At 40.8% G+C, this 25477-nt stretch overlaps 1 protein-coding gene across 1 annotated transcript in view; it reads right to left on the reverse strand.

The window, feature by feature from the left end:
- The window catches only part of PKHD1 (PKHD1, fibrocystin/polyductin), a 269755-nt gene that overhangs the window by 117729 nt on the left and 126549 nt on the right, over nt 1-25477 (reverse strand). Inside the window, exons 41-46 of the mRNA XM_026063949.1 lie at nt 23594-23727; nt 18439-18551; nt 16986-17085; nt 15606-15740; nt 12339-12474; nt 10244-10490 (exon numbers count right to left, since the gene is read on the reverse strand). Of these exons, the coding sequence (XP_025919734.1) occupies nt 10244-10490; nt 12339-12474; nt 15606-15740; nt 16986-17085; nt 18439-18551; nt 23594-23727 (865 nt within the window). The remainder of the gene's footprint in view (nt 1-10243; nt 10491-12338; nt 12475-15605; nt 15741-16985; nt 17086-18438; nt 18552-23593; nt 23728-25477) is intronic.

The following is a 25477-nucleotide window of genomic DNA, read 5'->3' on the forward strand; positions in this document are numbered from 1 at the left end:
ACTACTAATAAACCTCCTCTTATAGGCATTAGCTGGACCAGGATATTAGGCTGCTAATTAAGCAAGTAAAAGACAACAAACAGATTATTGCCACAGTTATCAGCACCTGTACAGGTATTCAGGAAAACATTTCTAGCAACAGTAGCACACCACATATAAGGTTAAACTCTTCTGCATACCAGAAATCACTTTATTGAGTTACAAAGGTATACAATGCCATAGCAAGTGACACAGACTCAGACCCATCCTCTGGGCAATGTGAATCCTTACATTTTTACTGCACTCTTCATCTCTGGAAAACTCTGATGAGATTGCTTGGACCATTTTTCCCGGGGACCTCTCCCCAGTACTCCTGAGAAATTATAAAGGCAGAGAAGAAAACCAGCAAGGGGCAATCACAGGGTTCTGGGCAACCTGCTTTAGGTGACCCTGCTGGAGCAGGGCAGTTGGATTAGATGATCTCCAGAGGTCCCTTCCAATCTCAACCGTTCTGTGATTCTGCGAATCCTGCTTGAATTCAAGAAGGGATACAAATCACCTGGTTTATCTGTCAGAAAGGTAGGTTGCAATTCCACACTAGCCATGTAGATCCCCCGGCTAGTGAATGAGGTGATCGACTCTGACTCTGGTGGACACCAGTCTTAATGTGGGATTATAAATGGACCTCAAATAACTATCTTAAACTGGACCTCTGACTTCTAGATGGCTAAAGCTAAGTGAAATACATCTTTCCCAATATGTCCACCTATAACAGATAAATTGTCTTTCCAAAGAGTTGAAAGTTAGGCTAGGGTTTTGATTGATTCAGACACTGCCAACTTTCTTTTTCAGTGAATTGTTCTGAGTCTTTGGGACAGAGAGACAGGGAGTCTTGGCTGAAAAATTTGGGGGTGAAAATGCCATTTTTTAATGCTGAAAAGGTCTTTTTGAGGAGGAAGGCTTTGCATAGTTTCTTAGTATGATATTCTGGATTCCCTGACCTACATTTGGAAGTCTGTTCATGTCCTGGGAAGGAAAGGGAGTAGGAGAGAAAGACTGCCTGACCTCTTATGGCCTTAAATCTCTATGATGCCGGAGTTTCCTCAACCTGGAATACTGTGTCCCTGACTTTCACATCCCTTGCTTGAAGGTGTGGCCACCCAAAAACTCACACCCTGCTCCTCATATAGTGCCAGCACACAGAAACAAATATTTTAGGAGCCTAAAAAACTTTGCAGCTCTGTGCAAAAGTTAGCTTGTACAAGATAACAAATGAGTCGCAGACTACACTCCCCTTGAAAGGATGTCAGTGTGCTTATTTTTTTCACCTATATGCCAAACAGACACCAAAATGGAAGTACCCTGCTAATGGAATTACCCGCCACAATTAGCACCATTTCCATTTGCCCTAAATAGCCAGTGATTTCACTGTGCCCTAAATAGCCACCAATCTACCTCTCTTTAATGTTAATGAAGCAGAGTAGCGCTCACGCACACCAGTGTTTCTAATTCAGAGGATCCAAGGGAGCCTGCATGCATCATTAAYGTGGAGAGCTTCATTATCAAAGGAAAGAGCCTTCCCCTGAACTTCCCCTGGCTTTATTTGAAAGAAACTAGGAGGCAATGGTCTTAATGCAAAATTAACCCTCGCTTTAAACTGCTGGAAGCCTTTACAAACTGTACGGAAAAAAAATGGATGACTCATTGAAAAGGCTGCATTTTTATATTGAAGCAGGTTTCAATTAAGGAGCAATTTGCTTTAGAAATATGGCAGGATTACTAGATAGGACTTTACAGTCTGAGTAACAATTTACCAGTTGTGATCTTATAAACTGTTATGTAATTTAGATCAAGTGCATTGTGCAGAACTGCTCAACATAGATGGCCCACAAAGGATTTGTTAAACCAATCAACAATATCAGGTAGAACAAATATGAACTCTCCTGTTTATGTTTACCATTAACTTACTTATCCTAAGGGTCCATATCTCTGTGTATGAAGGCAGAAACGGTGTTTGGCTCTAAATGCTTTCTGTTTGATACATTTGTGTAATAATCCATTATGATTATCCCTCTCCTAAAACAGGAAACAATATAGCATTTAACTTCAAATGGGACAGCAAGTGTTTATATCAACAGTCCAATTTATTGTTGGACAAATGGAGGCTAATTCCAAATTATGACCATAGCAAACACTTTACAGGTTTGATGGTAGGCCTAAGAACAGTTCATTTTGTTTTAATCGCCAAGAATCAGAATTTTCAGCTGTTTTCAGTAAATGTGTGTGTCTGCGTTGAGAGATGAAGGACAAGTTTCATATCTGCCTTGTATTATGAACCCTTACCATCAGTGAGTTTTTGCAGGGGTCTTTTTTGAAAATAACTAGGTCTTTGTTGCTAGTGCTGGGTAGCCATTATGGGACAGGCCTTCCAAATGTGAAGTAAAAGAAGAATTGAGATGATCTCCCAAAAGCAGAGATGGTTGTGACTGACGAGCTACCATGACTTCATTTAAAGTAGCCTTTGAGTTCACCACCAACAGCTTCCTACCTCATCCCTCTTCCTCAATCAGTTCCCCAGCTCCTGTAGTTTACAGGCTGGTATTTTAAGGAAAATCAAAATCAGATACAAACTCTGAGCTGGCAACTGGCTGGTAAGCAACCAGTTCAGACATCTCTGCAGCGTAAGCGTAGCAAAGACCTGCAGATGACAACCTTGCATCCCACCTGCCCCACATCAGGCAGAGCCCTGAGGCATTCAGCGTGGATTTGAAAACTTGGATACAGTCCTCTRCAAATTAACACATTAGGGCTAATAATCCATTGGTTACGATAGCGTGTCCCAAGTGGTAGACCTGGCTCAGACCTATCCAGCCCATAACAAATATCCAACTGGCTTGTCAGCCTTTTCCTTGCAAGCAAGGAAAGTGTTGAGTTCTCAGTGCTTCCTTAATGCTAAATATCTCTCCCTGCACCCAAGCACATCCTAGCCAATGGTCCAGCTGAGGCGTAGGCGTGGGGACACATCTCATCCTGCATATGCATAAGCCTGTGCAAGATCTGCATCTGCTGCCAATACTGCAGGCTGCAGGAGTAAAGGAAAGGGGTCCCACGCTGGGAACCAGCTTTTTCTTGGCTGCTTTGGCTGGATGAGCCAGATGTTAGAAATATAGCACACTGAAAGACCTGAAGTTTATCTGCTGTGTTGGTTAACTAACAGCCAACAGCCAATGATTAAATATTTTCCTCTCATATCACGCCACAGGCTGTCTTGTGAGGCCAAGTGAGTGTGCAAGCCACCCATGCATGAACACAGTCATATATGCAGGGAGGATACATGGCCAGAGAGCAACTGAGCATGTACACGCTGAGTGAAAAGTGTGCTTGTAAGGGTGTTTCACAGCAGGTGGGTGTTCATCTGAAGGCACCACAGTAAGTAAATATCAAAGGAAAAGCAAAACTAGAGAAACCATTTGAACTCTCTTCAAGACTCAAAGACACAGAGGCAGGGGGTATGCTATTCTTTTCACACTAACCCATCAAGGGCGGCTGGGTTTGCAGCAACTGAATGCATGCACTACGGGAGAGGATATTAGACCAGATTTAAGAATTAAGGCTATAAAGAAGAAAGTTAATCTTTTCCTCTGCAGCAGGCTAGGAAGAGAGAAGCAATAAAAGGCTTGAACTACAAGACTGGTGCTGAGCAAGAAGTCCCATGTTTCCCCAGTGAGAAGGGGGAAGCGATTGAAAGGGAACAAGAGGCGACATTCCTTCTGGTGCACACAGTCGCAAAGTGTTTGGAATCCCCTTCGCCGCAAGGTGCTGCCTGGCCACTGATTATTCTAACGCTCTCTTCTTGTAAAAATTATGCATAATGTGAAGAAACTTTTAAAGTCACTTAATCATGTTATGACAATTTTTTAATGAAAATTTGTTTTAATATTAATAGAGACTCATATTTTCATGATAATATGGGTAGCGGTGGCATTTGGAGCAGCGGTATCTAGCCTGCAGCCACGCTGTGCTGTGCCATGGCATAAGCTGTTCTTCATAGTACTCAATAACTTTCCCACATATAAATTTATAAAGACTTTTAAAAGCTTCAATTACATTTTTAAAAGACATAAAAACCCTCTTCAAATGGTGCTTAAGTGACACATTAGTTTAACTTTCAACTGGACGTGATGAAGAAGGCTTTTGTTATAGCAGTGCAAGCTCAGAAATGGATCCCCATTGCCCTGGAAGTTGTTGGCAAAGCAGTTCAGGAGAGAGAGAGTCAAGAAATACTCCATATACTTGTTTTTCTCTAACAGAGAAACAGCTCCTAAAAGCAAATATACTTTTTTTGGGGAAAAAAAAAAGATCCACCAATAGACTACATCTACACTGTAAATGAAACAGCACCAAGATAAAGACTTGGGCACTATATTGTTATTACTAAATTATTAGAATGGTCCTGGACATTCTTTTGACTTGTGCCAGCCAGCCCTTTCCCAAACAATTACCAGACAGGGGGACCTTCCCAAAATTAGTGCAGATGAAACTTCCCTGTTCTTTTGGAGGCTAAGAACATAAATAATAYGGTCATGCCAAACCTTGCCAGTTGCCCTCAGGTCTAGGCAATGACCCTGAGGCTGCTGAGATATAGGTAACCACAGAGTACCAAGCCTTTCTCCTCTTCTGCAAGTGAATACTGTTTGCTTGTGTCTTTGTCTACCCTCCTTGCCATACCAGTACTCCTCCTAAAACCCATTATGTGTCTTGTGTCTCAGCCTTTAAGGTTTTTGGAGATGAAGTCAGGCCCTAAAGCACCATGGAAGCAATAAAAACACCATTTCAAGCCCCTCACAATTTTATTTAGGGGCACAGAGAATGTGCCACTATAAACCAAAAGACAGATACAGAACATGGGAGATGATACTGTTTTATTGCTATTGCCTGAAACTTCCTCTTTGCAGAGTGTGACCTCCTACCAAAGTGAGGATGCTCTTGTGCTTACACTTCAGTCTGAGGATCAACAAATGTGGGTACAGTGCCTAAAGCTTGGGCTTGGAGGCTTTTCACTCGTGGCTTTAACAGTTCTCCTGTTTTCTGGATTACAGGGCTATGATGAATCCTCAATCCTAGCAGAAGGTAGAATTAAGAACAAGCAAGTTGCAGATATGACAGGTCCTGTACTCCGGGGCCTGGTAGGGCAGCACAAAATGCTTTCTTCCAGAGCCATTTTTAAATCTGTGCCCCTGACAGTCTGAAGAGATCCGAGCAACACTACTTTAATCTTTCTACTGAGATTAGAGGAGTGCAAGAGACTGCACTGTTAGGAAATTCTTCCTGTCACCCAGCTTATCTTTCTTTTTCTCTCTGCTCAACTTCTGACAGTTGTTCCTAATCATATTTTTTTGTATTAATCCTAAACTACTCCCCTTCTATTGTGAACACTCTTCAAATATATCTAGACAAAATTCACCCTTTTGTCCTATTGCTCCACCCCCCCCCATGCTCTGGTCATACTGTGGGTATTGTATTAATTGACTTGCATCCTTCATTCCCTCCAGCTCCTTTCGTTCCCTGCCCTGTTCCTCCACCGGGTGCATTTCAGAGAGCTGTCCCCATGACCGAAGCCTCCCTGACCCACCAGGCTGCCTGCTCTGCTCGGCTGCCTGCTGACAGTCTTCCAGCTTACCATGACGGCTGGTAGCAGCTACTCAGGAGGGAGGATCTGGAAGCAGCACAGAGAAGATACCCTTGGTCTCTTGGGTTACTCTATTCAGCATGTAGTCCTTGAGAGGACAAGCTAGCAGCCGGCCTCTGCTACTCAAACTGCCAACTATCATGGACATAAATTGACTCCCAGCTCATGTAGATGAATAATAATGAAGGGGGAGAAGGGGGACTGGCTCAAAATGGAAGGTTGACTGAGAAGTGCCAGCTCTTCTTGCTATGACTATCTAAAACTCCCAAGCAATTTAGTGGGAAGGCAGAGTTTAGCTTAGGGCTCGAACATTTCCAGACTTCAACAGCAATGGTGCAGATGAACTCACTCCTTAACCACCTTTTGATGGCAGGAGGAACAAGGTGTATTGCATACGATATCTGTCAAGAACTATTAACATTTTTATTGCAGCAGTGCCCAAAAGGACTCAGTCAAGCTCAAGGCAATATTGTGAGAAGCTTCATACGCCCACACAGCACTGACCCACAGAGCCATCGGTTTGTGTAAGCAAGGTAAACATAGGCTAGAAAGGGAAGCGACTTGCCTAAGACCACGAAGTAGTTAAGTGGTCCAGAAAAATCTAGCACAGTCACACTTTGCCTTCTACCCAGCACCCTTTCTACAAAGTCAGAATGCTTCCTAACTCTTAATCTATTGCAGACTTTTGTTTTAGTTAGGAGAAACAGTAATCACATGCGAAGCCTGCAGGTAGCTGATAGTTTTACATTTTTCCCCTGTTTAATGGAACTTTTTTTTTTTTTCTCCTCTCTGTTTGGGAGGGATCTGTTTCCTCCTTTTTCTAAAAGAGGAATTATAAGACAGCCATGAATTATTCACAGCTATCTGACAGAGCACTTCAGCATTGCTGCCTGTGTACTACTAACCTGAAACAGCAAAAATGATTCAGATTTGTACTTTAAAAAGAAATTGAAATGTTGAGCGGGGCACTGGAAAGAAAAGCATGGGAAGAAAAGAAGGAATGATGTTTTGATCATTTTTTTTTCTGCCCTTCATTTTTATTGCTAGAAACTTCCTCATGTAACAGGAGTGGTGGTAGTAGTCGACTGAGCAGCATTTCTCCATTGGATCCTTTTAGCTGCTCAAAAGCAGGAACAAGTCCAGCTTGGGGAGACAAGTGTGGAAACAGAAGTAAGCTGGGGTGGCACTCAGGATCTGTACGACCATCAGAGCTGATGGGAAAGACCTGGATGTATCCTGGGACTGGGTTAATATAAAGGTGAGATATGAGGCACTGCTGGTAGGAAGTTGAACTCTCCAAGGTTTTATTTAGGACATTTTCTGTCTCTCTGGAAATGAGAAAATGACTCAAAAGTAGCTTAGAGCAGACTGGATTTACTGGGAGTGTGAAGAGATACCAGCGAGGAGGACATATACCCTACAACAAAGCAGTGGTTCACCTACCCACAGAGTGTGTAAGCTCTCAGACATGGACCTGCAGCTAAACCTCTCCTGCTGGACTCACTGGTGCCATGGGGTGTCCTCCAGTGCCCAGGCCAGCTGGCATCGTCTGGCCACATCCAGACAATCAAATTCTTTCATCCTCCAACACAGCATGGGCATATCCAAACTGCCCTACTGGAAATGCTCCCTGGGTCGTGTTGACCCCTAGCTTGTACCCAGGAATTGTCCTGGGTCAAAACCGTGCCAAAGATAATTATAAGCCTTCAACAGTACGAACAGCTGAAACTGGGAATAGGTTCAAAATGAATCACAAGGAGAAAAGGCAAACGAAACTTGCATACATAGGCATATGCACACGCAAACACTCCATGGGCTGGTGTAAGTCTTATTTCCCTAGAAACTGGTATAGAAGACCAAATCAGAGGAAAATATTTAGATCCATTTGGCTTTCTCCATGAAATGCCCCACAAGAAAATAAAACATTTGTTAAAGTTATAACACTAAAAACGATTAAGATATATAACACTTTTCATCCAAGGATACTTGCCCGCTTTAAGAAAGGTGATCAATTATGACAAAGTTCAAATTATTATTATATGCTTTTTATTTTTTTTTATATTTACTTGAAGAATTTTGGTGAAAAAGTCAATTTTATTTTTAATATTTTTCTTAAAACATATGTATGTGTATTCTCAGAGCTTACATTAACTTGAAAATATTGGAGTGGACTTTTAAAAATTTTTAGTTATTCTCAATATTTTTTTTTACCAAGCAGTCATTTTTAGTCTGAAGGGAAAGTAGCTCTGTTTTATTTATTTATTTATTTATTTATTTATTGGCCAGGGGAAGGAGAGTCAGGAGTGGTATTTGATTTTTTTTTAACCTGTTCTGTTAATTATTATTATTATTATTCACAGTTTCTGGATAGGTTTTGCCATCAAATGAAACACAACAACTGTCATCAGAATGAAGCCAAATACGCTGCCTCTGCTCTAATCACATCATATCAGAGTGARAAGGAATAGCTCAGTGAACATGTGGGCCCAGCCATGGAAGAACATCTCAGAATTGCATCCGGAACCAAGGCAGGCAAAATATCACTCTTCTCTGCCCCTAAGGAAGCTGGGTTTAATCCTTCTAGTCAAGCCAAGGCCATTACCCAGTGTCTGTTACCTCCCTGTTTAATCCAGACAATGTCACCTGCAGTACCACGGTAGCATTTGTAGTGGAGAGCACCAGATGCTAAAATACCGAGAAGCAATATTCACATAGTCACATTATGGCATTCAGTTTGGGATCAAGACACCTAAATGCCTGCCAACGTTTACAGACACACTGGGTGACTAAGTGCCCTTTACCGCCACTAGTGACGTAGTAAGTACAGTCAATAGAAGCCCAAAAGGCAATGCAGCTGGCCAGCCCCCAGGGGAAGGATCAGATAAACAGAGGCATGTAGTGCCATTTAAAATGCCCCAAGGAGTCCAAACAACTGCTTGAGGTGGCAGATCTGACACAGCATCTCCAGGAGATCCTTGCCCTTCTGCCACCTAAGCAACAAGCTAAGTGGGCTATCTTAGAACACTTTAAATGGCGCTGGACACCTCCTCATGGACAACTAAAACAAAGACCCAGATTTCCATCACCTACAATGGGATACATTGTCGGTGTCCACCTGSTAACCACATATGTTCTTCAGGACAACATCCAAGTTTTTAGGTCTTCACCACAATTTGAATTCCACTCAAATTTGAGTTTTTGGACAACCTGCCATATCATTCAAGTAATATTTGAGCACTGAATAGACTCTGAGATTTATATCAGAGATTTACTGTAGCCCTTTTCATCCATGAACTGACCTGTTCATTTATGCTTTGGGTGCATCTGTCACGATTAAGACAAAGAAATGAGTTTTTCATTTCAATCTATAAATGGTGAGAGTGTCACAAGCATTCGTTGAAATCAAGTGAAAATTTGTATCTATCTACTTCAGAAAAGCACCTACTCAATTGTTAAGAAAACTCTGCTTCTCATAATAACAAAAGCTCACTCCTGAGACTGATATATCCCTTGTACCATTGCCTGATTTCATAATGATGATGGAATATAATCTATATAGACTGGAATATAATCTATGTAGTCTATAATCGTATAGACTGAAACAGATTGCTTAGGCAAGTAGGCCTGGGTCAGTCTTAATATGGTCTGATGACCTGAACTGACTAAATTCACCTCACAGCAAGCAAAGGACAAAAAGATGAAAGATGAAAGAAAGTACTGATGATGTATGTAAGAAACGCACGGCTTGCTTGAACAGAATTGCAGAAACCTGTCTAATAAAAAGTTTTCTTTTAATTCAATACATCATGAACCTGCTACATCTTCTAGACGATATGGCTGCTTATTGCATGAGAACTGGGCCCATGAAATCATAAAATCCCAAATTCAGTATTAGTAGGAAACATAACACATGAATGATAGCTTATGAAATTAACATAGAAAGGAAAGTAGATGGCAGAGATTTTCTGCTGAAGAAAAGAAAAACTACGCTATCACAACCACTTATTCTTTAGGAGGTTTGGGGAAAAACCCTAACAGTAAGTATAGACAAAAACACTTTCAGAGCTTGACTTCAAATCTAATTACATTCAAACTTTTTTCTTTTTTTAAGTAGCTTTCTGAGGACCTCAAAAAAAAAAAAAAAAAAAAAAAAAGCCTTGGGCGGGCCATATCTAAGTTTGTAAATAAAATAAGCCAGAGACTGGCCTGAAAGCCAGCTGGCATGTGTAATTCTTATAACTGTCCATATAGTTAAGTTCTCCCCTCCAAAAACACAATGAGTACATCCAAATTGCTGGTTGGGAATGGTCCCTGTGCTATCTTTCAAACCATGCCTGAGAAGTGTCTGGGCAAGAACAAGTAGCCAGGCCAAACACAGTGCCAGAGATCATATGGACAAAAGCACAGACTATTGTACACCAGCACTCAGGCTTTTGCCCTGACCTAGTTTAGTTCACCGGTAGAGAGGCAGTTTCAGAGGAGTCTTGGGACTGTGTTCAGACTGGCACCTCTCTAACTATAAAGCACAGAAAGAGGCTTTCATGCCAATTTTTCAAAAGTGGAACGGTTACTTACAGATATATAGACACACGGTGAAAGACAAGGTCCCTCCCACAAACGCTGCCCCTGGAAGCTTGACTGAAGTTGGCACTGGCTGCACAAGACATCTCAAGGATGGCTGTGGAAGGGAGGAGACGACTTCCTTCGTGCCCTGTGACAGAGCCATCARGATCCTCAAGGACGGCAGAGTGAGGAAAGGGGAAGGACACTTGGTAAGGCGCGTTGAGGAAGGTCAGCCGTTCAGCTCTCACTGTGAACCCACCTGGGGAACAAACAGCAATTCAAAAACAGGGATTGACCTCTTCAAGTTACAGGTCCAAGCACTCCGGAAAACAATGTGTTAGCTTCACTTCACCCTCCCTTTGGAGAAATGTCTGCTGAGTCAGAAAGAGGGGGCTTCAGGTTTCCAAAAAATAAAAAATAAAATAAAAAAAAATTAAAATAAAATAAAATAAAATAAAATAAAATAAAATAAAATAAAACAAAACAAAGAGAGAAAGATCTGGTTATAGGAATTGCCATGTTCTGGCCAAATCTCAGGTCCCACCTGTCCAACACCTCGTTGTGATAGGACTCATGGTTACAGCCTCCTCTGATCCAACTGCTGTTCCTGGCTCTGCCTTCAACTCCCGAGTGACTCCAAACACTTCTTTGCAGACCCCTTTGCCAAAATTTACAGTCCCCAAAACAGTGATCCTTACAGTTCCTTTCTACCTTGTTTATAAGATAAATTCTTTGGAGGTGAGGGCGGTCTATCTGTGTGTTAAATATATATGTGTGCATATGTACAGTACCTGGCACAATAAAGCCTTGGCTGAAAAGTTTGACTGGAAGATCTCTTCACTGCTGTACCAAGGACAGTAATGAAAAGGAGAAATATTCATCAGGACTAAAGCTCAGAAAGTTTTCAAACACATTAACATTTCCAGAAATGTCAGAAAAACACTGCCCTACAAATGATAACAAGTTGACTTCGGCATGAGCGTTCATGAGCTACATTTGATTAGTATTTGACAATCATATTGTCAGTTGTAGCCTCTCTGAGTCAGATTTTACTATTCCTGCTGTCCTTTGATCTCACCTCCTGAAGTCTTTTTCTCTGTTATGTTATTGTAGGACAGTATACATTTATATATAAATATATTTAACAAGTAATTGCAGTTGGAACACTCTTCAAAGAGCCTTTGGGTACCTCATCAAAGCTCAAAAGGATCCTTAGTTTACGTATGTTATCTTAGGCAAATTTACCTAGGGTTTAGGCTGGCCCGAGGTAGGAGCTTGGTGGAATTCTGTGAGGATGTGTCATAGCTATTAAAGAAATCATCATTCTTGAAATGTTACCTCCCAAAATGAAGAAGCAATAACAGGTCAGTGTATTAAAGCCCATTCCTAAATCTCACTAAAGCTTTTGAAGCACTATCCCAAACTCAGAGAACTGAGAAAATGAAATCAGTGCAGCCTCAAAAATGAGTGATATGTGACTTTGACTAAATAATGAAGCTATTTCAGATGGAGATTGTCTGGAGACAACTTGCAACCTGAACCTCAGCCCAGGCAGAGCACAGCAGCTAAAGGGTCTGGTTCAGCCCACCAGCAAGATCAGCAAAATAGATATACTGAAGAGAGTGATTATGGTTAAGGACTGGTTATTGCACATATTGTTATTATCCCAGCTCAGGGATTTTCTCAGTTCATCCGAGCTGCACAACTAGCATGTTATATATCTTGAGTATGCATATCACCATCTTATGTTTTACCTTCGTGGAAATGGGGAAGGGCTATTATCCCTGTGCTGCAGTTGGGGAAGTGAAACAGAGAGAGTGACACTGTTTTAAAAGTTATTTAGTACACTGAAACCTATGGGAAGCAGGTATATAACTACCTCATAACCTCGATCTTGACAACTCACCTATAGCAAACATAGTGGTGAGAGTACAGAAGCAAAACTGAGGTCAGTACCCATCATCACTGCAGAAAGCTTTCTCCAGGTGAAATATCTATATATCTATCAGTGATTCTCTGTGGAACCACAAACTTCTTGCATGTGACTGAAATGGGTGAAAGCCAGGGACTTTGCAAGCCCTGCTAAATAGGTGTAAATCCAACTCACCCTGCCCTTGGTAACAGCCAGAACAGGTCCTGATTGCTGCGCAAGTGCTTACATCAAAGTTCCTGAAAGTTGTGTTGGAGATGAACAGCTGGTATCTTTTGGGAGTTTTTAGTCCCGCTGACATACAGGTCCTGTCCTGCAATGAAGAAATGAAGAGTGCTGTGGAACATATCAATGTTTGAGACTCCAAGTACCATTAATAAGTCCAAGATCCAGCAGCTGGGACACAAGGATGTGATTCCATTTAAGACCACCATTCCGGGGCAATTCACACTATTTGAAAGACATTGCCTTACAACTTCTGACAAGCAGCATCTGTTTCATTCACCATTTGCAGTATGTTATAGTTTTATGTTCTTTATAAAGGGCAGTGATTGCCTTGTTTGCTATGTCCTCGCTGTTGCACACTAGGTGAGGCTGAACATTTGAAGGGAGAGGAAACTGCACATTCCCTGAGATAACCGCATTCATTCATCTCAGAAGACCTCCAGGATCAGAGGACAGCAGAGAAGTAGAATTGAGACCTGACCAGCCAACAGCCTGCAGCAGAAGAGAGACAGGCAGAGAGAGAAGAGAGGGGACAGACATGCAGCTGGGTCTCAGCAGGGACAGAAAGACAGAGACACTTCTTGAGATCCAGAAGTGCTGTGTAGCTTGGTGCAGTTGAAAAGCTGCTGTACTGAAACTAAACCTGGAGGAAAGGACCCATGTAAGTCACAGTGAGCAGACTTATGTGCAGCTGCTTTCACTTGACTTTGTCTTGTTTAGCAAGTCTGAGTTTTCTCCATTTTAAAAAGCTCATTATTCTAATTTATGTTCTAAGAAAGACCTGACTGTTGAGGTTCAAAATTCTGCTGTGTGGTTGGGGTGGCCTTAAGCTAGACCCTCTTCAAAGCTCTGGTTGACTTCAGGGTCCAGTCAAGAATAACAAAAGTTAAGTAATCATTTGGAGACAGGAGAAAACATAACATGTGAAAAAGAAGAGCAAAACCCACAAGTGACTGGAAACACGTGGTGATTCTAGGCCATGACACAGGGGATGCATACCCACTGGTGTCCYTCTGCAAACTTATCTCAGAGACAGGATGGGGAGAGGATGGACACAGAGTTAACGGGTAGCCTGTAGGAGAAAGAACTGGCAGGAATGCATCTCATGATGCTGTTTGAGACCAATAAACACTTTTGCAGAACTACTCTCTAAATCCATAGTAGAGAACCAAGAAATCCCACATCTGTGAAGACATTAAAACGTAGACTGAAATGGACTTTTATAAATAGTTTGTCACTTTAAAGGGACAGTGCCATCCTTAATCTCGTTAAGAGTCAGCAGCTCCATCACCTCTCTTATCCTCAGGCCAAGACACCTGAGGTGATGATCCTTGGGTCAGCTTCTTCCAAGTGACTGCTGAGCACAAATCCCAGCCTCCAAATCATTCAGGACACCACTCTTAGGAATACTTACATTTTCTTTTTTTATTTATCTGTCACCAGGACAGGAAAATGACTTAAGGAAGTCTTTCCTTTGGCTTTTATGGGCACTGGAGCTAGCCATGACTCTGATGTGTTAATTGATCAAAGTCTCATTTTTTCAATGCCCTGGTGTTTCCATATAACAAGCCTCTTTCAAAAACTGGAAGGGCTAGCAGAGTGGAATATCCAATGTTCCTGTTAAATTAATGTCATAAAGTTTTAATTGATATTAAAGAGGCATCATTATTAAAGGCAGAATTACATAAATTAAGATGTAAATTATGACAAGGAGGCTCTTATCATGAGATAATCAAAGATAATCACCCCCCTGGGGTGCTGCAAGAAACAAGGCACAGCTGAGCGCCTCTAAATCTCTTAACAAGTACAACATTGGAGTTCTTCCATGGATCCTGCAAAGCAAAAACAAAGACACCCACCCTTTCCTGTCTGAGAGAAATTCGTTGTGTAGTTGGACCACTGTAAGACTGGACCAGGAGACCACGATTTTATCTGAGCTATATACTCTAGGTAGATGAACCTGCTACAGGGGTTTCTTTCTGCAAGCTTCTAAAGGAAACTCATTTAAACCTCTTTCTCAGCCAGTCAGAGGGGAAATGAATTTCATAAACAGCAAGCGAAACTAGAGCAGGACAAAAAACCCCCCCCTCAAACTCATGAACAAGCAGCTGTGGTCAGCTGTTACTAAAATCCTGTTGTTATCAATGTTATTAATCTGTTAACAACATAGTAGCACCCAAAGGACTTTATCCAGCCACATGAAGAAATAATGAAAGAAGATCAGGCTTACTGCATAAATAAAAATGTTGCAGTTAGGTGGCATTTTTAATTCTAAAGCAGATATGTAGTACTCTGGGATAGGAACCAAATCCTTTGTTCCCCCTCATTATTCTCAAATCACTAAACTGAACATCTCAGTTGTATTTGGTTAAAAGATGTTGGGATGTTAGTGCAAAAGATTTATAGGAATGGTTGTTAGAAGAGGCTGGTCTCCCCAAAATCATGATTTTTCCTAAAAATTCAATTTCTGTGAAATTGCAATGGTTTTCTGAGACCATGACAATCTTGGAAAAAGCATAGTTAAGGAAAAAAAATAACACTTTTCTTGCTAAAATCCTTCAGATCAGGAAAAAGTTTCATTTTGTTTTGACTCTTCAGTGTTATGTTTTATAAAGAATATATATGAATATACATCATCATATGTATTGTTCCAATAGTTTCAAATTAAAATAAAAAAGTCAGAGTCCTTGTTTCAGGGCTATCTAAAAATTCTTCAAAAGTTTCATACTGAATTAAAAAGACTTTTGCAAAAAATGCTGAATTTTCCTGCAGAATGCAAACTCTGGTTTCTGAACAGCTGATGCTTATTCAGCTATACCATCAACTGTATGAATGGAGCGCTTGAAAAATGATGCAGGGTCCAGCTGATCAAATGTMATTTCTCTTCTGCTGCTGCCAGGAGGAAACAGCAAAATTCCTGGTTGGAGCACTGATGCTCCACGTCCCTCTGCTTCATCATCAACTTAATGTCCCTTGCAGGTGCTGCTTGCTTCCTCTAAGAGATGGAAGGCAGCTGGAGGACTAAGCAAACAGATCAATGCCCAAACCTCATCATTTTTCTGGGTGTCCTTACACAGCATCTATTTAAAGACCAAGCATCACCAAAGCTGTCACAGAGCAGGAGCTGTTCTTGAAGTTGCATTCTTACTTTCCAAAATCCCTGTTTGAAGGGCTGTGGTGCAATTCAAGAGACACTGAAATGATTCCCRGAGTGCTTACCTTTTGCCCAAAGTGTCCAATTAAAAAGCTGTTAGCTACAGAAGTGTTTCCCAGGCTTTCGACGATGTCAATGCCAAAGTCTTTGCAAGCATAAATCYGGAAACTCTGGAGTTCAAGGTTGCTGCTGCTAAAAATCTATTTAAAAGCATAATAAAGGAAGAAAAAATGTCTGTGGTTTATGGCTGTACTTTCCTCACTATACAATAAAAAGAGGAGTGTAAAAACACACAGAAGTGTTGAATGTGTATTTATTATTTGAAAATCTCCCCCTAATTTCTTATTTCTGCTTTCAATTAATCATATAAACCATTTTACATTCTGAAAACTTATTTTCACATTGAAAGGAAAAAAAAAACAGTATAAAAAAAGGGAACTGAGGATCAGTAACAAGTAGGGTCAAAAATGCTCTAAATATTGTGGTTTTCATTATTGTAAAGAATAGTAGTGTAAAAGATGTTAAGGTTTATAGCAGAAGGATGCTTTGAACAGAATCAGGAATATTATTTAAGTCACCCAACTGCAAGAATACTCTTCCTAGAGGTAGCCCATTGAGCAAAAGCAAAATGAACTTGGTTATTAACGTATGTTGGGCCAGTAACATAAAATAAAATTACAAGTCAGGTAGAGAAAAGTCAACAAAAGTACAAAACATCCTTTGGTTTTATTCCTTTTCATACAAATAAGCTTTTCCAGAAACAGAACATGCCATCTAACTTTCTAAAACTCGGGCACTTTCAGAGGAAGAGCCATCAGAAGGATTAGAGACTAGAAAACATGCTTTACAGAGAAGCACACAGAGTCTTTTTAGCTCATCAAACAGAGGGTTAAGAGGAGACTCGATCGCATCCTGTAAGTACCTATATGGGAAGAAAGTATCAGATAATAAAGGGCTTTTTAGCAGTTAGAGGCATAGTGAGCTACAATAGCTGGAAAATGAAGCTAGCCAAATTCAAATTAAAAAATGCACATTTTTAACAAGGGGAAAAATTCCCACGGAAACTGTTAACCCAGTGAAGATAAGTTCTCCACCAGCTGGAATCTTTACAAAGAGCTCAGATCCACTGGGAGGACTTCTTTGGCTGTATTGTATTGGTAGCCAATACACTAGACGATCACAGAGGTCATTTCAGTTATTTATGAAAGTAAGGGTGATTCTGCACTGAAGCAATAAGGAGAGCTCGCATGAACAAATGTTCTTCTGCCTTTATCACTAAAACAGAAACCTCCAGCTGAGGGGCATGGACATACCGGCACAGGAGTTTTTATAGTAACTGTGACCTCTCTGCTGCCTAAAAGATGAAGACTGTATAGAGAGGATACAGTCTGAAAGATCAAATGGTATTTCCCGAGCAACATAAAGAATTGTGAGAACAAACATACCTGGGCTCCACCTTGATTGCTCCAAGCCGTGAAGCCGTGGAACTGCACGGGGCTGTCCAGGCTCGCTGGCAAATATTCTGGATACACCAGCAAACCGCACCTGTTTAGGGGAGAAAGCAAAGGAGACTGTTTCTCTACAGTGCATGTATTTATGGCCAAATTTCCCTGTTCATCCTTTCAATAACTAAAGTCTTAAATCTGCAACAGCTCCCTGCACAAGACTTTACTATTTACTCAAAAACAAAAGGCTTGGGGATACAAGTATTTATTGCAGGCATCTAATAATACCTGAGAGCTCTCTTAAAAATCCTTTTCATGCATTTTCAGAATTAGGCACGCCACAGCTAACACCTACCCCACGGTGCCACAGACAGGCACACACTGCAAAACATACCCAGCACCTTCATGAGCCTTTAACCACCGTTGCCTTTAGCTAAACAGTAGGTGAGCCTGGATGGGTAAGTCCCTTCTAGTTCTTAGATTCAGCCAATTTGTACTCCAGGTGTACATGTTCCTGGATGCAGTGTTTGGTTTGACCTTCTCAGAGATTTCAAGTCCAGTTTATAATCCAGATTTTCTCAAAATTCAAGTGACTGCACCCACTGACTTTTAACATAATGCCACCTTTTGCTGTGATTCTGTTTTAGGGAAGCGTACGCAAAGGCTCTGATAAATAGCTACTGTTGGATACTACAAGAGCAACAGTTATATGTAATATCTGATATGCATATAGCACCCTTTATCCTGTTTGACTGCAAAGTGCTTAGACTCCATTCCAATCAACTTAATCAACTGAACTCTAAAATTTGAGTAGTCATGGTGCTACTATAGAAAGCATCTGGAGATAAGAAATGCCTTTCCAGGTCCTGTAACCCCATATCATGTTTCTAATGGCAGCCTGTAATAGATGCTAACAGAGGAGCCTAAGAAAGAAATCATGTCTCTGTTCTCTTGCATGGTACCCTCTTCTGCTCAAAGTTCCTGCTATACCTCAAAATGAGCTTTAAATTCAATGCAAGAGCACATGCTTAAGTGCTTTGCTGTTAAATAGTTGACTAGAAAATGTGCTAATGTTTCACCTTAACCTACATCAGGATCATTTTACCCCCTATTTAAATAAGGGGGTAAAGTGGAACTGCTGTTAACACCACAAGGGAATGATACAAGTTAATGAACTGGGCTTGTGAATGAAGAAAAATGGGTTGAACTGAAACTAAAAAGGAAAGGATTTACAAGCAAGCCATGAAAAACAGTCCCAAACACATCACTGTCAAATACTGATTCTGTTCTGCTGTGGGGAATTCTGCTCTAACAAGGGGGAAAGCCCCTAAAGGAGAGCAAAACTTGGGGGGGGGGGAAGGAGACAGAGGAGCGCAAAGCCTTTCCCACTGCCATTATATGTAGAGCTACCACGACAGAAGGGAAATCTCGTTAACCAAAGATCCCCGAGTACCTCATGCAGGAATGGGCTACGTTCTCACTAAAGGAGAGAAGAGGTATCCGGGATGGTCCCTCAGGGAAGAGATGAAACAGATACCCATATCCAGCAGCACACACTGTGTTACCCTGCAGAGAAGCATATGCAACTGTTAGAAAAATATACCCCAGATTTCAGGAAATTAAAACAAATTTAAGAAGAAAATGCACACATCAAAACCCTGGCTGTGGACCTCCATCTGTGGCTGGCTGGCAGCAGCTGGTTCCTTTTTTTCTGTGTCCAAAATCACACCCTGTTCTCATCTTGTCCTTGGGCCACTCTCACAAAACCCCACTCTCAAGCCAGGCAATAAGGGCTGGTGAAACAATAAAAACATGTCACAGCAAAAAAGGGGTTTCCATAACTCCACGAGAAGCAGGTAAGAAAAAAAAGAGAATATGGAAAATTTCTTGCCCGCTGTGAAATTCTTTCTAACTAGAAAGGTGATGCCATGAATGAGAGGTAAATCACAAGTATTCAATTTATTAATCTATTTTTCAATCTGAAAATTCAACTTGAATTTCAGTCTGAAAATTTCAATCTTTTCCTATGTCTCCCAAAATAAATACAGCAAAATGGAAAGAACATTGGCACTAAAAACCGAGACCCCTAAAAGTCAAGACAAAGCAGTGAGCTACATCTTCAGGATATGTCAGTAGCTGGAAGTGAAAATGAAATTCATTCAGATCTGTGGTGAGTTACAGGTTTTGTCTTCTTTTTAACAGGACAAGGGGATAACCATGGGAAGATGTGCTCTAGGTTACCATCGCTTAATGTCTCGTGATGCAGAAATTATTGAGTTGCATTTTTTGTATTCTTTGTATTTCTATGTAGTTGCAAGAGGTGAAACAGAAGTGATCACAAGGTCTGCCCGGCCTTGAAATTAGCAGTTTAATGCTTACAGAGTCAACAGCAAGTGGATTACGCAGGGGGATAAACAGTGGTAAAGGAGCTTTTCTACTCTAGGGCAAAAACCTGCTCTTACATGCACCATTTGGACAGTAGCCAAGTGTAGTTGTTTTTGGATGGTGTCCATCACAGGGATGTTTTCATGTGCACATCTGGGCAGGATCCTTCTTGCCTATCTTAGATGTCTAAAAATTTGATGCTGAAGTCCAGGCTGGTAAACCTAGCCTCCCTGTGCAGGAGAAGGTAAGGCATAGGCATGTCCAGGGGGCAGTTCATCTGATCTACCCTCAGATAAGATRGATTGCTCTCTGGAGATACTCAGTGCTCTAAGGAGAGCCTAAGATGAGCTTTCCTGAGACTGTAAGGAGAGCTCGTTTGCTAAGATCAGGACTGACACCCACCGACTACCATCTCATAGGTCACCGGACAGTGTTAAAACAGTAATGGCTTTTTGGTCCCTGATGACCCAAATCAAAGTGAAACTTTGTGACCTGGAGGTGAAAGCCTCCATATTCCAATTACTTTCTCCTGACCCATCCAAGAGAGTTCCCTGCAGTCATGATCTTTGACATCTGTCAAGCAACAAAGAGATATCAATAACCAAAGCACAGCTCTCTCTATCCCCTGGAAAAGCTGCTGCTATTTTTTTCAAAAGTGCAGCCACAGAGCCTTTTCCTTTAACAAAATACTTCTGCAGTCCAGTCACATTATTTCCAGGATCTTTTACTTGTGACTCCAATTGTGCATTCTGCAGATGATTCATAAGGAAAAGCTGCATATTTATTCAGCCAGATAGTGGCTGGAGGGCAGGGGTTTTAGGCAAGCAGGGAATTTTGTGTGGAAATCAATTCTTTGTGGAAGTCAGTATATTACGAATGTCCATGCAACCAAAATTCCAGAGAGAAATTACCTCCTTGAGCATGCCAGATACCTGGAGGTATGCATCGCAAGTCAGTATAATAGTGGCTAACGCTTTAAGTGTCTCTCAATGGTACAACAAGGCTAATGTAAATATTTCATGAATTTCTTTAGATGACCGGGGCTCAATGTGCTGACCTTTAAGATGATATTAAAGCACTTTTTCTCCCCACTGTAGAGAGTGTGCCCCAATTTCAGAACCTGCCAGGATGCCAGGAGTTTTTCCAGTGGGCCAAATTTAACATGCACTCACTTTGCAGAAGATTTTAAAAAAGATCATGTTGGGAATTAAATGATGAGAAAAAATGGATGTTAAGCAGATGCATCCTCTCCTCTTTGGTGTTGTGGAGAGTGGGTGGGCTGGGTGATACTGGGAAAAGAAAATGGATTTACTTATCAACAGCGTGACCATCAGTCATGCCTCTGACATGGAAACACAGGTCAGTCTCCACCCTATTCACTCTGTTTAGCCGTTCCCCAGTCCTCAAACCCACAGCAGGATAGTGAGGCTGCCTGTTGGATTTCATAAGTCCAGTTCATATGTCGTTATAGATGATGACTGCTTCATGCTGGCACTGGGATTTAAGGACATTGGATCTTTTTGAATAAGAATTTATTGCAAAAAGTCCATTGTCCTTTGGGTTCAAGAGAACCAAGAGGGGAAGTCAGAAAACTATGACATTTTGCCCGAAGACAAAAGTAAAAGCAGGGACCCAGAGCACGCTCTTCAGTGACAAAATAGCCAGTGTCTAAGAGGGACATCTTCAGTTCCTCATGCTGATTCTTCCCTTTTGAAAGGGAAGAAATCAGCTTTCTGATGAAATTGTCTTATGACACTATAAAGTGACAACCAGGGCTTCCATACTTAATTTTTAAAAATGTATTATCCTTGTCATAATCATTTACCACTTATATTTTATTAGTGTAAAATTTCATCTAATACCATGATTCACAAATGCACTTAAGAGTTTAAATCAAATGGAAACCAGTGGGAACTGGGTGCCTGAATGTCTTTGTAGGCTTAGGTCTGAGTGAATGCTATGTCCCAATATTTTCACACTTTAGGAGACCGTTAATTTTCAAGGAAATTTAAGCTTTGCAGTCACCAATGCAAATTTAGGCTCCAAAGTAACTTGAGCAGTTGTGTAAATATTATTACAGGGATCACCATGAAAAGCTTAACCCATCGAGCACAGAAGATGTAGCACAATCTGAACACAGGGCTCTCTATCTATCTTAGCTGTAGTCCTTGCCTTAAAGATTTCAGAATGAAAGTTTAAAACCAGAAGCATGAAGATGACAATCTGAAAACAAAACAAAACAAAACAAAACAAAAAACAACACCCTAACTCTCAAATCTAGAGGGGAAATTTTCTATTCCGTGTCGTGGTCTAGAAACCAGGCAATGGGAAGATGAGACTTTCCCATTATGTTCTTTGAACCTTCCCATTCAGTTAAGATTTTAAATAACCAAAAAGCAAAATACAGATCTTGAGCCATTTTGATCAGAAAAAAGGTGCCTAAACTGTGTAACTTCATGGTGCTGGCGCTGGACCAGCATTCCCCGCATTTACTGAGTTATTATCATACTAAGGAAGAGTCCAGACAACGCAASTAAGAACAAATCCAGCACTTTTTGCTTTAGAGACAGTGCGGGTCTTTCTCCTAATATCCATGTCCTTCCAGGTCTTCTGCTAAACACCACTCGGTATTGTAGTACACTACAGCTAATAATAATATTAAGCTAGGCAATTTTTTATTTATTTCCCTTACAGCCAACTGCTGCTGCTGCTGCAAYACCTCCAGCAGCCCCCTGCGAGAGGCTGCTGTCAATGAAGTTCATCAGCAGCCCTTCAAGGGCCATCTGCTACTGTGCCTTGAGTAACACATCTTTGGAGAGCAGACTTAACCCTGATGTTCGGGTACGCTGCCACAGATGCAGCTTTGGGCGCATCTATGACGACACATGAACTGCAAGAGCTAAACAAATGTGCTGAAAACCAACCACAGTCAGTTCACCCATACAAATAATTGCAACAACCCTTTTAAAAAGCTGAGCCACGGGCGATCTAGTAGACAGCTCCAGGGTAAGTCAGTGTATGATACTACAAAACTCTGTGTTTAGTGGAGTTGAAATTCATGTGATTCTGCCTAGTTGTTGTATTTTTTAACCATATTTGGTGGTCTTAAAAATGATAAATAGGCCCTGGGGGGAGTTACAGAAAAGTCCTCTCCTTCTTCCTAAGCACTGTTGTCTTCAGAATAACATAGGAAATGTGTAGGTCTCTTTTTCACCTTCAAATTTAGGTGCAATTTTTTCCTCATGGAATAAAAGCCCGGGGGGAATTAGGTCTTCGCATACACTTAGTAATTGCTTTGGTTTCTGTGGGTTAGCAATAGAACAGGTCAGGATTTTTTTTTTTTTTGATGGAAATGTGCATTTGTCACAACTGAAAGTGTGGTAAGAAAGGTCAGTTTCAATGAATTTCCAGACTTGAAATAGTTGGGAAGGAAAAATGGTTTGAAATCACTGAAAATGATATTTTTTCCACAAAACATCTAAAAGTGACTCTTTATTCTGAAATGTAAGTGACTGGAATAAAAGAAGAGAAAAAAATATATGAACTGAAAGAAAGCATCACAGATTTAGTGAATTAAAAGATTTTTACTGAGCTTAACTTTTTGTTGGGAGGGTTGTTACTTTGCAAGCTTTTTAAGATTTCAATGTTTTGTCATTATTTAGAATAAAGAAGTTTGCTTTCTTTGAAAGTCAAAGTCGTTTTCATAGGACAGGGAAAGAATTATTCTTTTTCTGACCTGGAATGCAAATCTTGGACTGTGCATAAGTTGTCATTTCAAATTCAGACAGAAGTACATTTGATATTGCCAAATCTTCCTGTGTTTATCATCAGGCCATTAGAAACTGTGATTTTTGTATTATACTGATAGAAGTAGAAAATAATCTAGCCATTAGCTGAACCTAAATTTTTTTTCCATTTTTTTATGAGTCCATGAATATTAAAAAATAAAACAACTCAAAAAATTGTCCCATGATGAAGGATCTCACGGCAAATATTTCATGCCACTCCAGTAAAGTACAATTTTCAGTAACAATAAATTTGCCTATAAATATTATTTATTTTGTAATGTGTGCTTCTTTTAATATCCTATCAAAATCAGTTTTTGACAGCTCAGCCAAGGAGCAAATGTTGTGCATAYAAGCTCCAAGAGAAATGAAGGTCCGTATCTTTCTGATATCTTTTATTAGAAAGGATATCTTATGTTTTATACCTGAACTTCTTACCTCTATGTGGTTGGCAGGAGCCCTGATGTACATCCCTGCTGGTGACAGTGTTTCAATGTTGGATAAACCATCTGTTCCAGAAAGGCCAATCACTATATTGTTACTAACTCTGTTTCCCTTTTCCAGTCCCTCTCCTTAAAAAAAAAATAAAAAAAAGAAAAGAAAAAAAAAGAAAGTAAATAATATAGTTGGAAACCCTCTATTATGCAAATTGCATGACTTGCCAGGTTTTACTGTGGTCACTGTGCTGGCTTGTTCCATCTGAGAAGAAGCTTTGCTACGCTGTACCTGTATATSTCATTGTTTGAAACGGACTCAGGAAACTCTGTTTAACACAAGGCAGAAGACGGCTGTGGCATCGTCAAAGACTGCTGTAGCTGAACATAGTGATGAGTAGCATGGAAAGAGGAATACTATGCAAGCCAGAAATATCAGAAGGCTACAAGCAAGATCTGAACAACATCGTAAATACGGCAAAAAAATAAAAAGTCTCTGTCACAAAGAACTTGCAATCTAATGAGTAGAACCAAATAAAACAGTCAGGGAAATTAATACTATAATATATATTCTACAAAGGGGCAACAGATACCATGATTCTGCAATTCAGTATGAGCAAGACCCTCTATCAGCTCTTATATATAAATATAGCAGACACACTCTCCCCCAGATTTATGGAGGAAATGAATAAAGGGGATATTAGAAAGCACCTTTTACAGCTGGAGAAAAGAGATTCAGTGTGAGGAAGTGGCTTACCTATGGACACACAGGCATGCTTCTCGCAATGCTAGGATTCAACGTATTATCCCTTGTGTCTCCATCTATTGCCCCACTTATGTGTGAGAAGAATTCCAAACAGACTTTAAAACACCTGGTGCAACTCTGCACCAAGATGTTTTTCCCCCACACCCTAAGCAATGAAGCATGAGAAGAAAAAGGAAAACATCCACTGACCTAGTGATCACAATTCAGTAGTGGTGTCCCCCAGATCTAGTTACAGAACTGAATTAGAAAATGAAAAAAGATCATTTTAATCTCCACCCTAAAGAAATGTGCCACCCAGCAGCAAAAACGGGCCAGCCCTTCAGAGAAGAGAAGCCCAGACAAGGGACAGGCTCCGATTAGCCATGGTGTATGTCCCCACTCTGACGTTGTGCGTGCAGAGCACAAAGCAGGTCATCTCTGTTTGGCCCACACCTGTTGCGAATAAAATCTATTTAATTGCTCTTACTGAACTTAAATGATTACCTTCAACTACAGAGGCTCCAGTTCTGTCCCAGATACAGATCCCTTTCCCAGTCATGACTACACCAAATATAAGTCAAGTGGAAATAGGCTTAGAGGGAAACATGCATCTTTTGGGTTTGGGAAGAGGAGTAATTGTTTTTAGCCTTCCCCACAATCTTTTCAGACTTTCTGCATTTTTGGAACAAAATCCATTTAGGAAATATTTCCTTTCCAGACTGTATTTACTACAAACAATGTGACTATAAGAGCATAAGCAGGGTCCTAAAACAGTCTTTTCCACAGTCATATAGGTTTGAGAGGAGGCATAAAAAGTCTTGGCTTCCAAGATGAGACCTTGTGTGTGAATTAATTTTAAGCCCAGAGCGACTTTTTATGACTGTCTTGCAAACCCCCTGAAAATAAGGGTTTTAGATGAAATCACTGAGGGAGTCTAAATCTGGAGCCACAAACAGCCAGCTATAATAAATATGCCTTCACAGGTAACAAAATGATATATAAATTCATCTATCAGACCCTCTGGAGCTGCTGACAGTGAAGCCATTAAAGACATCCTGGGGATAAGGTGTATTCAGGCTGAAACCTCAGAGGAAACATTCAGCTCAGCCCAGGGTCCGTTAAGTCAGAAACATGTCCTAGCAC

The sequence above is a fragment of the Apteryx rowi genome, unplaced genomic scaffold, assembly GCF_003343035.1.
Source record: "Apteryx rowi isolate R43461 unplaced genomic scaffold, aptRow1 scaffold_205, whole genome shotgun sequence".
NCBI classification, from domain to species: Eukaryota; Metazoa; Chordata; class Aves; order Apterygiformes; family Apterygidae; genus Apteryx; species Apteryx rowi.